General features: G+C 43.1%; 1 protein-coding gene across 5 annotated transcripts in view; it reads right to left on the bottom strand.

Annotated features, from left to right (window-relative positions):
- LOC124122194 (E3 ubiquitin-protein ligase HERC2-like) overlaps positions 1-14,121 on the bottom strand; it is a 150,968-nt gene that overhangs the window by 66,793 nt on the left and 70,054 nt on the right. For 4 of the 5 annotated variants that reach the window (XM_048387867.1, XM_048387868.1, XM_048387869.1 and 1 more), the window contains 15 exons: positions 12,979-13,264; positions 11,783-11,944; positions 10,987-11,190; positions 10,349-10,500; positions 9,083-9,342; positions 8,616-8,787; positions 7,457-7,730; positions 6,599-6,799; positions 5,640-5,868; positions 4,834-4,973; positions 3,596-3,771; positions 3,161-3,384; positions 2,178-2,333; positions 1,696-1,881; positions 803-985 (listed from right to left, as the gene is read on the bottom strand). In XM_048387867.1, the coding sequence (XP_048243824.1) occupies positions 803-985; positions 1,696-1,881; positions 2,178-2,333; positions 3,161-3,384; positions 3,596-3,771; positions 4,834-4,973; positions 5,640-5,868; positions 6,599-6,799; positions 7,457-7,730; positions 8,616-8,787; positions 9,083-9,342; positions 10,349-10,500; positions 10,987-11,190; positions 11,783-11,944; positions 12,979-13,264 (3,005 nt within the window). Of the gene's footprint in view, positions 1-802; positions 986-1,695; positions 1,882-2,177; positions 2,334-3,160; positions 3,385-3,595; positions 3,772-4,833; positions 4,974-5,639; positions 5,869-6,598; positions 6,800-7,456; positions 7,731-8,615; positions 8,788-9,082; positions 9,343-10,348; positions 10,501-10,986; positions 11,191-11,696; positions 11,745-11,782; positions 11,945-12,978; positions 13,265-14,121 lie in introns of those variants that run through there. The other variant, XM_048387871.1, reaches the window with a different exon arrangement.

The raw sequence follows: 14,121 nt of genomic DNA, 5'->3' as shown, positions 1-14,121 counted from the left end.
ACATGGTACAGAATATAAATAATAGGTAGAGGATTAACAGCAACAACAATTGCAGTAGGTAGATTGGTTGGTTGGTTTGTTGTTTAATGCCGCACTCGGCAATATTCCAGCTATATGACGGCGGTCTGTAATATTTCGTGTCTGGACCAGACAATCCAGTGATTAATATCATGAGCATCGATCCACACAATTGGGATATGATGACATGCATCAACCAAGTCAGCGAGCCTGACCACCCGATCCTGTTAGTCGCCTCTTATGACAAGCATAGTCGCCTATTACGGCAAGCATGGGTTGCTGAAGACCTCTTCTACCCTGGATCTTCACAGGTCAGTAGGTAGATTGACATGAGTAGGTTAAGTAATCACAACAAAGGGGTAATACTGTAACAACATGATTGACAGAGAACACATGATTGGGGGGGGGGGGGGGGGGGGGGGGGAGATCTATACCCAAATGTCGCCTTTACAGTTATTAAAGAAGATGTTATCAATAAACTGTGTCTACTTTGTCATCTCACATGTGGCATAGGTTCCAAACAGTCTTGTTTGTCTGATCTGTTTCAACATGTCGTTTTCAGGGTTCGTGAGTTAAAAATGTTAATACCCTTTCAGCAATATTCAAGCCATAGCAACATAAATGTTGAGAATCGAATCAAACCAGCATCCACTGAGATGGGCAAACACTGACCACACGGCCACTCTACAACTCAACTCGAACACTGTATGGCTTATTAAGGTCAGTAGATTCAAGTCATTGTTGGATGAGATGCGAGCACTAAGGGACATGAGGACCCACTTACCAGCATACTTCTTGAGGAGATCTCTGCCACACGGAGCCAGTGACTTGAAGTCGTGCACATCATACACCTTGCCGTGGATCACTACCCACAGGCCGCCATCTTTGTTGTGGTTCTCCACATCCGCCTTCCTGATCATCTGAACGTCGTCAAACGAAGTCTGAGTGTATCTCTCCAACGTGTGACCTGCCGGAGTGTGACCAGAGTGTGACCAGAGCATAATAATAGTAATCCAATAATGGACGTGATGTAAAGATGGATGCATCTAACTGTGACGTGAGACAAACATAAAACTGGACAACTACCGTACTTCCTTGATTAAACGCCTGGACGTACATTTCTTTCAGACACTCTCTACCCCAGTGTTTAATCACTAAGATAATAATGGAGAGAATTACGTGCATGTAAGTACCCAGTGATTAATTGAGACCAGGCGTTTAATCAAGGAAATACGGTAATATGATCATTTAATGATTGACATTGTGTGGGGATTCTTGAATCTCGAACATAATTGAAACTGTATCATAATGAGAGAGTGAGCTTGGTTTGACACCGCTTCGAACTAAACTGTATCAAAAAGCTGTGAGGTCCAATAATCAACCGATTACAATGACAACATAAACCAAACAGGAAATAGACCAAAATGAGAAATCAATGTATGGAGACAAGAAGCAGTTCCTGCTAGGCAACCTCATTTGCATACTTATCGGATCATATCAAGTTTATCTGACCTGTTTATCACATCGATAACAACCATTTTTTTATCTACACGCAACATACACATCCAAAGTGAGCGAGGCATCTTCATGTTCTTGTTAGCATTATTTTGGAATAATCAAATCGGTCATTGACAGAACACACATCGAGTTTACTTCTAAGTGTGATGGCCAACTCACTCCACACTCCAGGCCAGGCAAGATCCTCCTTGTCATCCCGGTCCAGTCCTGGTGCCAGGCGGTTGAACTTGTCCAGTATATCCAGGATCTCCTCCAACACAGGGACTGCTTTAGACAGCGTCACAATTTCCGGACTGCGCAGGTTCAGCAAGATCATGCAGGTGACCATCTCGGGCAGCAGTACTCCTGCAACAAATACATCAGGGTATTTGCTGTTGTAAGTGGAACAGATATGCATAAATCAGCATCAACCATATTTCTTGAACAAATGACATTTTCACTATGACTGTGTACAGGGTTATGATCCAATTGTAAACAATCAAATATCTCCAATGCTTATAATACAGTAACAAAATTTATAAGCGAGAACTAAATTTATATTTTCCTGTTTCAAAAGGCTGCTTCTTGTATGACTGTGACTGAATGCTTATTTATGTCTGGGAACAAATTACTGGGAGTATTGCCCGACATGCGATACAAACCTGTGACATCCTTGACGATAATCTTGGAGACGAGGGAGAAATGGCGGCTGCTGCTACTGGCGATGCTGGCAGCAGCGGGGAGGATGTCCCCGACATGGGTACACAGCAACATACAGTACTTCTTGAGGAGAGCCGCCGCTCCCCGCATCTCCAGGCCTGCAACAGAACGCACAATATTATCCACAGTGGCAATCATATCGGCGAACTATTTTCAGATATTCTCAGTGAGAACCCTGTTTTTGCTTCATGCCGATTGGCTAGTTCATGCCAGTTGATCAACAATCGATTGACTGAGCTGTCTCCACTTGTGATCAGAAAAACCTAACACTTGACTCTAAGGCTTAAAAAAATAAATGAATTGGTTCTCAGGAAATGACTTTTGAAAATATAGTGCGCGCTTGTTCAAACCAGAGACCCCATAAAAGAGATCTATTATATGGTCTCTGTTCAAACTAGTATGAAACCAAATAACAGTTGTGTACCCTCCACCTGGGAAAGGGCCTCCCTACACGAATAAACTATTGGAATTTACGGATTATTTATCCCTGGGATATAATGCTGAAAGTGTAATTCGCAAGTCTTCACAGCACATTAGTTAATCTCTACATCATCAAATACAGGATCACCATAAACCAAGAGTTGCATCATTCCGAAGATTAGTAAAACATAAATTGTATCTCAGAAAAAACACAGCAACCTGCAAAGTTTATCAGAACCAAAGGGTGAGCAAATGAAAGTTGTTTTCCTTCTAAGTCAGCCATATTCCAGCCACATCAATGCAGCCTGTAAATAGGAACTAGTGTGAGGAAGCCTTTTCTCATGCACATTGACATTACCATTTTGCATAAACCCATAATCCAACAGACAAAGATTCATAATTAGGGTGAATCCTGGATTCAACCCAAGAACCAGCAGATCCTGGCAACTAAGGGATGCAACTCTGCCCAGTCCCCTCCGACAATTGGTACTTGTAGCTGTCCTACCTATTTCCGACGAGGGTTTGGAGGGATCTTCGTCATCCTTCACATCAAGAATACGGGAGATTTCGTTTGTTTCTTTGACAAATATCTTTGAGACCAGGAGTCTTTGAAACTGCAGCAGCAGGTCCAGTGACGGCGACGTCTCCACCGGCTCAGCATCAGGCGACTTCAGCGTGCTGTCCCGTGACACGTCTTGTAGCTTGGAAAGTGTGTGAGTCGAGGAGTTTCTGAAACACAGTGAGTGAGTGAGTGAGTGAGTGAGTGAGTGAGTGAGTGAGTGAGTGAGTGAGTGAGTGAGAGAGTGAGTGAGTGAGTGAGTTTGGTGCACAGATTCACAGTTTGTCATCTGGGAGGAAAGCCTGAAGTGAAGCTTTGGTGAATATGTATGAGTGTAGTACAAGTACTAATATTGCCTGTGTGTGGCCTCCTCCTGCCTACCTGAGCAGCTGCTGTATCAGCTGAAGCAGTGGGATGGTTGCCTTGGTATCCAGATCTCCCCCCTTGACTGTGGGGCTTGCTTTCTCGATCACTGAGTGCTCCGACTTCTCCCCATTGGTGGCCTCACTCAACTTGCCATCCTCGGAGTTGTCTTCCCCTGTCTCACTCTCCTTCTCCTGGAGGTGGAGAAAGCTTGTACTAATCACAGGTCAACATGCCTTAGCAATAACTGTCACGTGAGTATCAACGATATTACTTCCCAGACAATCATACAACCATAGTGATGTAACACCCTGACTGAAGTTAAATTCTTCTAACAAAACCCTGAAGGTACACTTGGGTCTAATAAGGCGAGTCAGAGCAACAACCATGTTGTTTATAATTACCGTATTCGATGTAATAAGTGCCCCGCTCTAATAAGCACCCACGGCGATATTTGCTAATATATTGGCAAGTGAATAATCCCAATTAGCACCCCTTCCGATTTATCAATGTACACAAGACTTATTTATTCGTGTATAATACGCACTCGTGTGTTATATGCACCCTTAATTATGGGCAATTAAATTCTGAAAAAATGTATGTCGTATATAAACAGTTCAGACTGTCAGCATAAACCACGAAATTTATCTTTCAACTCTGTTTTTTCCACCAAAATAATATTCTAATAAGATCCCCCTATTTCTAATTTTGAGAGCACCCTGGGTGCTTATTACGTTGAATACGGTACTTCACTCATAGGAAACAATGTTTCAGTGTCTGGTGCCAATTTTCTCTCTGTTTCTAAATACAGTAACTAAATTATATACTTCTCAAAAGAGAACCCTTGATTTATTCATATCAATATTTTCTATCCGTTTCTCAATACAGTAACTGGATATATTTCTCAAAAGAGAACCCTTGATTTTTTTCATATCAATATTTTCTCTCCGTTTCTCAATACAGTAACTGGATATATTTCTCAAAAGAGGTTGAAGAACACTTGATTCTTTCATATCACAATAGTTAATCTGTCTATTGGGTGTTCCTCAACTTCTTTTGAGTAGTTAAAAATGTCTCTGTACAAATGATGTTGTCATTAACTGCTAGACTGATACGCATTACAAAACTGAACTAGCAACGGACAAAGCTGAGTTTGAGGGTCTTGCATCAATTTGCTGGGGCTGCCAAATAGTGGGAGCCTGGTCCCCTTTAACACATGAATGCCTTGTAGTCCTCAACACTGCCAGCAGTCCTACCTTCTTGTCTTCTATTTCCTGGATTTCCTTCTTGATGGCCGCCTGCAGCGCGGACTCCAGGCCCCCCTCGGCCATCAGACTGCTCACCAGCAGGTCCGTCATGAACCTCTGACCCGGACTCATCACGGTCAGGTCACGACCTGGACACAACCGGGAACGTAGCATCACATACATGGCAGACAACATCAGCAGATTCCACTGGACATAGCACATAAATGTATCATACTGAATAAATAAATACATATTTTCATATTACTATGAGGAATATTAGCCTGTTACATAATGCAACTAGCTTGAGTGTGTGTAAATACAAGCGTATGACATATTAGAGCTGTGGTAACTGATAAAATAAATCTTACAGACAGTACAAGTGTATGACATATTAGAGCTGTGGTAACTGATAAGATAAATCTTAAAGACAGTACAAGTGTATGACATATTAGAGCTGAGGTAACCGATAAAATAAATCTTAAAGACAGTACAACTTCACATTGAGTGAAATGAGGAAAAAGAAAGTCAAGCGTTTATCAAGAATTCATATGCATTGAAAAACCCTTTAAGACTTCAGGTTTTCAAATCCAACTTTAAACTTCTTTCTGCCAATCATATAAGGACACAGATGCATTCATTACCAGTGATTAAAAGTAAGCACGAAAGTCAAGAGATCATTGTAATAACCCTAATGTTAAAAGTTCAAGATTTAGGGGCCCTTTGATACATAGAAGACCTCAAAGAACCCAGGACTTCCCCCTCTATTTGGAACACTGCATTACTGTGTGTATCCTGCAGCTGCTGCCTATACTCACTTCCAGTGGCCAGTAGTGAGGACAGAGCCCGTGCCCGCTCCTCCGCCGTAGGGAGCAAAATGGACCAGCCGCTCTGTAGTGTGGCCTGTGCTGCCATCTGGACTGTATTCAGTACACCAGAGTTACTAGCAAGGGCCACAACTCTTTGTTTCAAGCTGACCACCAGGGGGCTGCCTTGCCCCAGACCGAGACACTCCACGTCCTCCGCCTGAGACACTGTTGCATGGAGCTGGAACAGGATGACATGGTTACCTTGTAACTTGTTCTCTCAATCTCAGTATCGGTTGAACACGCGTGTTTATCATCCAAAACTGGCTCCCACAGGAGATATCGCTTGGGTGAGATCAAGCGATATCTATACTGTAGAAATCGCTGCAATGAAATTGCATCACAATTTGCAGACCATTGCAGACGATTGTGAGGTCATTGGTTACCATGACGTCACAATCAAATGACATCACTAATGGCTCTGTTTGAGACGAGCTTGTTTATTGTACATGTAATCCCCTTCGATAAATATGGCATCTGTGGAGGTCAGAGGTCAAAGTTGTGTAAGTATGGCCTGTCAATCAGCGAAACGTAAGCGACACGCAGTTACAGCACGCAAAAAAAGGGAAATTTGTCTGTTTAAAGAAAAACACCCGTCAGCAAGTTTAGAAACCATCAGTAAGCATTATGGCACTGAATTTGGACATACCATAGGAAAATCGACAATTGGTGACAGTTCAAACTTCCATGACAGACTTTTTGAAACGTGTATGAATAAAGATTGAGTGGATGTATATGTTTGTTCTGTCATCTGTCATGAGTTGCATAATTGAAGGGAAGTAACTCTTCCAGTAAGAAGCTGGTTTCAGTTATACGGAAATTTGTTTATACGGACGAATTGTGAAATGACGCAAGTGTCCGTATAAACGAGGCACGACTGTAATCTGAAGTAAGACGTGACATATCTGTACCTGTAGATTGAGCAGGTTGAGGCCTGCTACAGCCATGCACTCCTTCTCCTGGGGCGGCGGCCAGTCGCTCCGTCCATCCATCCCCTCGCACACCTCCGTCAACATCTCGTTCAGCTGCTCAAAGGTGGACTTGCAGGTGTCGACAGTGAAGGGGATGCGAGACCCAACTGACCAGTGGCCACTGGAGGACCAGATGAAGGTCTGTGGACAGGAATATACAGCCATATAATGTTTTATCCTTTCAGAATGTTAACAGTATATGCATCAAAAACTAATTAATTCTGTTAGTTTGTCATTATGTTTCAAGGTGTTGTTTCATAACTAATATACAGGTAATGAAATATTTTGTAATGGAGGTGTCTTCAAATAGGCAATGTGTCTGTTGACCAATCTAATTTCTTTCTTGAAATAAAATAATGTGTATGGAGGCCATATGCACCCATTCTAGGCACACACACTCCTAAGTGACAAATATTTTTTTATAAAGAACATTTACTTAGACAAAACTCCTCTTGTACATATCAAAATGTTTTTTGTTTGTTTGTTGGTTGGTTGTCTAACACCTCACTCAGCAATATTCCAGCCATATGACGACAGTCTGTAAATAAACAACTCTGCACCAGACAATCCAGTGATCGACATAATGAGCATCAATCTCTGCAATTGGAATACAATGACATGCATCAACCAAGTCATTGAGCCCGGCCAAACGATCACAATAGTTGCCTCTTACGACAAGCATGGGTTGCTGAAAACAGATTCTAACCCGGGTCATCAATATGCCATGGCAACATGAACATTACAAATTACATAAAGAACATAAAAAACCACAAGCACACGAAACAGAGCTTGACAAACCTGAGAGGGTCCACACGATGCCCCAACAATGTTTCTGCTTTCACAGCCAGACATCAGCGTGGGTTCGATGATGTTCCCGACGGAGTTATCTCCCAGTTGCCCCTGCTCGTTCTTCCCCCAGCAGAACACCTCCCCATCCTCCGTGATGACCACGCAGTGCATGGACCCCACGGCAACATCCACAACCTTCTTCCCCATCAATCCATCAATCTGCTTCGGGTGTCGTACATGGTCCTCTGAGCCGTGTCCCAGGCGGTAGTTATCTCCCTTTCCCCTGTTGGTAATTTAACAAACATGTTATCCACACAAAAATGCTACACTGGTAAACATGTTTTATGTCTAAGTTTCTAAAGGTCTGTAGATGCTGCATGTATTGACATGAATTTGATCATAACTGATAATTTATAAAAGACACATATTTATTACTGAAGATTGTTTAATATGCATCAGACACTTTTGCTTGTATAGGATTCAGAGCACTGATGAGAAAAAGAATTCAAACATAATTTCAGTTATAACATAGCTGTGTGGGAGGAAAGCGAAAAGTAGAAGTGCCTTGAGTTGTAAAAACAATTTTTGTTGGTTGTTTAACGCCGCACTCAGCAATATTCCAGCTATAGGACAGTGGTTTGTAAATAATCAAGTCTGGACCAGCTGTCCAATGTATTGACATCATGACCATTGATCCACACAATTGGGATCCTGTTGGTTACCTCTTACAACAAGCATAGTCGCCTTTTACGGCAAGCATGGGTTGCTGAAGACCTATTCTACCCCGGATCTTCACGGGTCGTCATGCATCAACCAAGTCTGCGAGCCTGACCACCTGATCCTGTTGGTCACCTCTTACAACAAGCATAGTCGCCTTTTACGGCAAGCATGGGTTGCTGAAGACCTATTCTACCCCGGATCTTCACAGGTGTGTTAAAAAAAAAAAAAACACATGGTGAAACTGATAAGCAAAGGGCTGAAAGAACTAAGGTCTAAGGTCTAAGGTCTAAGGAATCCAAAGAAGCCAGGCAGGGTAACAACAAGCATTATGTCATTTGGTACGACGCAGGGATAAAACCACTGACAATCTGCTCTCCGGGCAGACACTCTATCAACCATACCACTGTGGTGGTACTCAAAGAGACAAGATGGCCGCATATATTCTCACCATGAGAAGAGAGCCCCCGCCTTGGTGAGGGCGAGGCTGAACTGAGCCCCACAGTACACCCTGATGATGTCCTGGCCCATCAGCTTCTCCACCAGCTTGGGGGTCTTACACCCGTCACTGCCCCCTCGACCCAGCTTCCCGTAGTCCCCGTCCCCCCACGAGTAGACAGCACCTGTGGGTAGTTTCATCAATACATGCATTTGTTTGTTGTTCAATGCTGCACTCAATATTCACGCCATGTGACACGCTGTAAATAATCAATCCTGGACAGACAATGTAGTGCATGAAATTATGAACTGATCAATTAGAAGCTACTTCATCAGGAAAAATAAATAAAATTTCAGTAAATTGCTCCAATATAAATATTATTGAACTTTGTTAATTCCATGGAACATCAAACATATTTTGCATATGATCATTAATACCAGACGTCTCTTAATAACAAAATGTATTCGCCATCTATTTACCAGTATCTGTGACAGCGACTGTCTGAGCGTCTCCGCTGCCACATGCAATGTCGATGACGCGGTGACCCTTCAGTGCTGTGACGAGGCCGGGGTAGGTGCTATCCTCGCTGCTGCCGTGCCCAAGACGGCCGTAGTTGCCCCGCCCCCATGTGTATAGTTCCCCGTTGGCTGTGACGGCGGTGCTGTAGGTGCTGCCGCTGCAGATGTTCACGATGTGCTTCCCAGAGATGCCGGTGATGAGGGTGGGCTCGTCACGGGAGCTGCAAGATGGAGTACATAATGATCTCATAGACTCACATTCCCGCTGCCTCAAGTCGGAAACAGATCTGACATTGTAGTAGACATTGTTTGTTTTGTTTGTGGTTTAACACCGCACTCTGCATTATTCCAGCTACATGACAGCAGTCTGTAAAAAATCGAGTCTGGATCAGACAATCCAGTGATTGACATCATGAGCATCGATCTATGCAGTTGGGATACGATGACATGCATCAACCAAGTCAGCGAGAGTGACCACCCGATCCTGTTAGTCGCCTCTTGCGAATAAGCATAGTCGCCTTATCAGCAAGCATGGGTTGCTAAAGACCTATTTAAACCTGGACCTTCAGGGGTATAGTCTGTTATTAAACAAGTTCATATCTAATACATTTGTGTGCTCACATCAGTATAATACTGCACATTTTAAATTTTTTGTTGGATGTTACAATACATGCATAATAGACACGGTATATATACACAGGAAGCTGGTAATGAACAATTTTGCCTTTTTGATCACAGGAATCAATCAAGTTGCTAATTTCTGAATTTAATCATTTCAATCTGACTTTACTTTGTAAACTTTGCCAACTTTGCCAGTAAATATGCTTGATTTTTTCAAATGCAATATACTGGTATTTCAAATTGTGGCAAAACTGTAATACAGTGCACCATAAAACATTAAAACATCAACAATAGCAAATACAGCATCTTTGCATTGGTACGTTCACATGAGTATACACGTTTGTATTTATGTAGTTTTCTTAACGTTTACATCCATATATTTTAGATTATTCACATTTAGTATATTTGAAAATACGCTCATTATATTTTCAAATACATTACATATCTGAATATTATCGCAGAACATTTTTTATATTCAAATGTAGTTACTCTCCCTGTCACTCATGCAGTCCCTTGCTTCAGCAGATGAAAGATGAAGGTGAATGAGTAGTGAGAACACAGCCTAAAGAATCCTATTGCTACAGCTGAACAAAGAGTGAATCTTACATGCAGTCCCCATGGCCCAGCCTCCCACCATCGCCGTTACCCCAGGAGTAGACGTCCCCCTCTGCCGTCAGGGCCAGGAAGTGCTTGCTGTCGGGGTGGGCGGCCAGCTTGATCACCTCCTTGTCTCCGAACCCACCCACAGGTTGTGGGGACTGCAAACAGAGGCATGTGTATAACAATACATACGACTGAGTGAGTGAGTAAGGTTTTACCGAGGCTCATTGCCTGAGTGGGTTAGATCGCTGACTTTGTGTGCTGGCGATTAGGTGCCTCACTCTGGCAGTGTGGGTTCGAATCCCAGAAGGGACTAAAAAAAATGTATGAGAATCTGTACTTTACTAACAAAGTGTTACCCAAATATAAAATTTGTTCCATTTGACCACTTTCTAAATGGCATTGTGTATTCACAGTGGTTGATAGTAAGGTAAACACCTTTGGGGATTGATGACACACAATATGCCATGTCAGTGCACCTGACCAATGATTCCTGATCATTCGTAAAGCATCAAGTACTGGGAAGTATTCTGACCTGGCATTTCTACAGGGGCATGGAGTTAGCAAGGGAATGTAATCTGGAAATTTCAGCCAAGAATCCATAGACATCTTCACTGCCCTACATCGACGCCTGGTGTACGCACCTGTGTCTCAGAGCTGTAGAACATGGTGTAGACGCGACCGGTTCTCGTCAGCGCCAGAAGACACCTCTCGGCACACGCCACCTGCTGGATGCCGCCCATGTCGTTGAAGAAGTCCAGGAGGTGCGGTCCGTTGTTGCTGGTTCCGCCCATCCACCCCAGCCAGCCCCACCCCATCACTTCCTGCGTCACTGCCGACCGGTGGTTCTGGGGAAACAAGCTCAAGATGACATACACATCATAAGCTTAACGACACACATCAAACCCTGGGATCCATTCCACAAAGCTATCTTAGCACTAAGGTTATTGTAATTCCCATATTTTAACATAGACTTACGACTGTCGTTGAGCTATGATCACTTTGTGGAACGTGACCCTGGTCCAAAAGAGGATCTTAGTGCTACACATGTCCATATGAACATTTTGGAATTACAACTGTCTTAATGCTATGATAGCCTTGTGAAGAGAGTGAGTTGGGTTTAACGCCACTTTGAACAGTATTCCAGTTATATCACAGCGTGTCAGCTTGATTAGGGAGGAATGCCCAAAGTGATGCAGGTCTCTGACGTTTACCACTTTGGTGAAACCCACGAGCACGGGTATGGTGAGAAACCGAGAAAACATAATCGGGCAAACCAGCTTTGAAGAACAGGACCCAGGTCACTATCCTCGGTGTAAAAAAACTGAATGTTAAAAGATATGCACGGACTGACCTTGTGGTTGGAGCTGGGGGGGAGGTAGGGTGCATGGACTGACCTTGTGGTTGGAACTGGAGGGGAGGTAGGGTGCACGGACTGACCTTGTGGTTGGAGCTGGGGGGGAGGTAGGGTGCGGCCAGTCTGTCCAGATGGGCCATGATCACCACGGCACTCTGTCTCAGGTCCACGGCCGTGTTCTCGTCTTCAGGGTATGTCAGATATCGCAGGAAACATTCCGTGGGGCTCACATGGAAGGAGCCCGTCTGTAAACAAGCAGGTGAATATCAACCTCACAGAACTTGTCAAGGACGATTTGTACCATAGGTTAATTAATAAAACTACCTTTGCATCCCCTCTTGTAAAACTACAAAACACCATGACCTGTAAAGATCCGGGGTAAAATAGGGCTTCAGCAACCCAAATTTGCCATAAAAGGCGACTATGCTTGTCGTAAGTTTTAACTAAAGGGATCGGAGAGTCAAAGCGTTACAAGTCCTTTGTGAAATGGGGGTCTGGATATGGTTTTATGTCCACAAAAAGTGTGATATTCGTTTTATGCCCTAGTCATCAAAATTACAGCCATATCATCAGTCTGTGCCAAAGACCTTTGAGTCTACTTGCCTGAACTTGTTACTTAGCACCATTTTCAGATGACTTAGTCTCATTTAACTGATCACTATGAACTGAGTTTACTGGACTGAACAGATCTGATCAAGCCTGGCTTCAAACTTATCAGTGATGTCACAGACCGTAACTTGTCACGATGAAGTGACCGTATCCGGAGCAGACAAACCAGTGTGGGAGTCTCACATCACAGCTGAGATTTGGTCACCAGCCACTGGGGCCCCCTCACCCACAGTAAAGTTTCCTCAAATGATAATCACAGGGCTCTGTTTGAGTTCATAACAAATATTTCCATCTTCAACAGTGATTAAAATTCCCCCAAATGTCAGTCAGACAACCAGACTGGCAACGCTGCAAAGTTACCAGACCAGATAAAATGTTGCCAGTCAGAATTTTCTTAACATTAAACATAAGAATAGTACTGTTCAATGTTAATTCTCAGAAACTAACAATAAACTGGTGGACTGTCAAGTTAGTAGCTTTAACGCATTAAAATTTTATTCATCAATAATATGTTAAACATTTACTGTTAATTTACCTCTTATATTGAATAAAAACTAGACTGCTATGGTAATTTAGAGAACAAAATAAAGACAACTTTTCAAAACTGACCGTCCATTAGCAAAATAGACCGTCGTGGACTGCGGATATTTAAACACTGCCTTCAACTTACATCATCCCATCTGGACATTTCAAAGATCCGAGACTTGGAATTGTGGACACTCTCGAAACGTTTGATCAGCGGCAGCAGTGGCGCAGAGATGAGGCTGCTGCTGATGCGGTTGTCGTATTCATGGTGACTGTTGTTCCAGAGGTTGAGGAGAAGTAATACTGATGACAGGATGTGACTGAGAGATCCTCGCTGGACTGCTAGTTCCAGGAGGAGAGCTAGAGCAATCTGCTGGTCCTGGACTGGAATCTTACTGGAGCCGCGGGCACTGCTGCTGCCGCTTAGGTCTCTGCAACAACAACAAGAAGAGTGTGAGTGAGTGAGTGAGTGAGTGTGCAGATATATCACTCAGAATGTACTTCATATATTGAACTCAGATCTCTGCACCAAGTGAGTGAGGGAGTGAGTAAGTTGGGTTTTGTAACAATTTTAGCACCTATTCCTGCCATATCACACCTGGAGATATCCAAGATGGGCTTCATATATTGTACTCAGGTCTTTGAAACAACAATTTTATTAGTTCGTTGTTTAACGCCTCACTCAGCATTATTCCAGCTATATGACAGTGGTCTGTATGTCATCAAGTCTGGACCAGACAATCCAGTGATTGATATCATGAGCATAGATCCACGCCATTGGGATACGATGACATGCATCAACAAAGTCAACAAGCCTGACCATCTGATCTCGTTAGTCACCTCTTACGACAAGCATAGTCGCCTTTTACGACAAGCATGGGTTGCTGAAGATCCAGATCTTCAAGGGTAGCAACAACAAGTGTGTGAGTGAGTGAGTGAATTGGGTTTCACCGTTTGATTGTCATTCTAGAAGTAAGTGAGTTATCAAACTCAACCTTGATGCAATAAACCAGTTGTTATCCATAAAGTTGTATGTTATCTTATGAACTGAGTTCAATGCCGACTTCTGCACTATTCCAATCATATCATAGCTGGAGACATCCGGTATGGGCTTCACATATTGTACCCAGGTGAGATGAGCCGATATTCTAACCAGTATTCTAACCAGTATTCTAACCAGTATTCTAACCAATCCAATCCAATCCAATAGGCTCCCTGACTACATGCCTCAATACCTACACAAATACATAAAAAATGAGGTGATCCAATAAAAATAAAAAAGCTGACA

The sequence above is a fragment of the Haliotis rufescens genome, unplaced genomic scaffold (genome assembly GCF_023055435.1).
Source record: "Haliotis rufescens isolate VD_foot unplaced genomic scaffold, xgHalRufe1.0.p SCAF_7, whole genome shotgun sequence".
Classification (NCBI taxonomy): domain Eukaryota; kingdom Metazoa; phylum Mollusca; class Gastropoda; order Lepetellida; family Haliotidae; genus Haliotis; species Haliotis rufescens.
The sequence above is the reverse complement of the archived record's forward strand: the minus strand, read 5'-3'. Positions and strand labels throughout refer to the sequence as shown.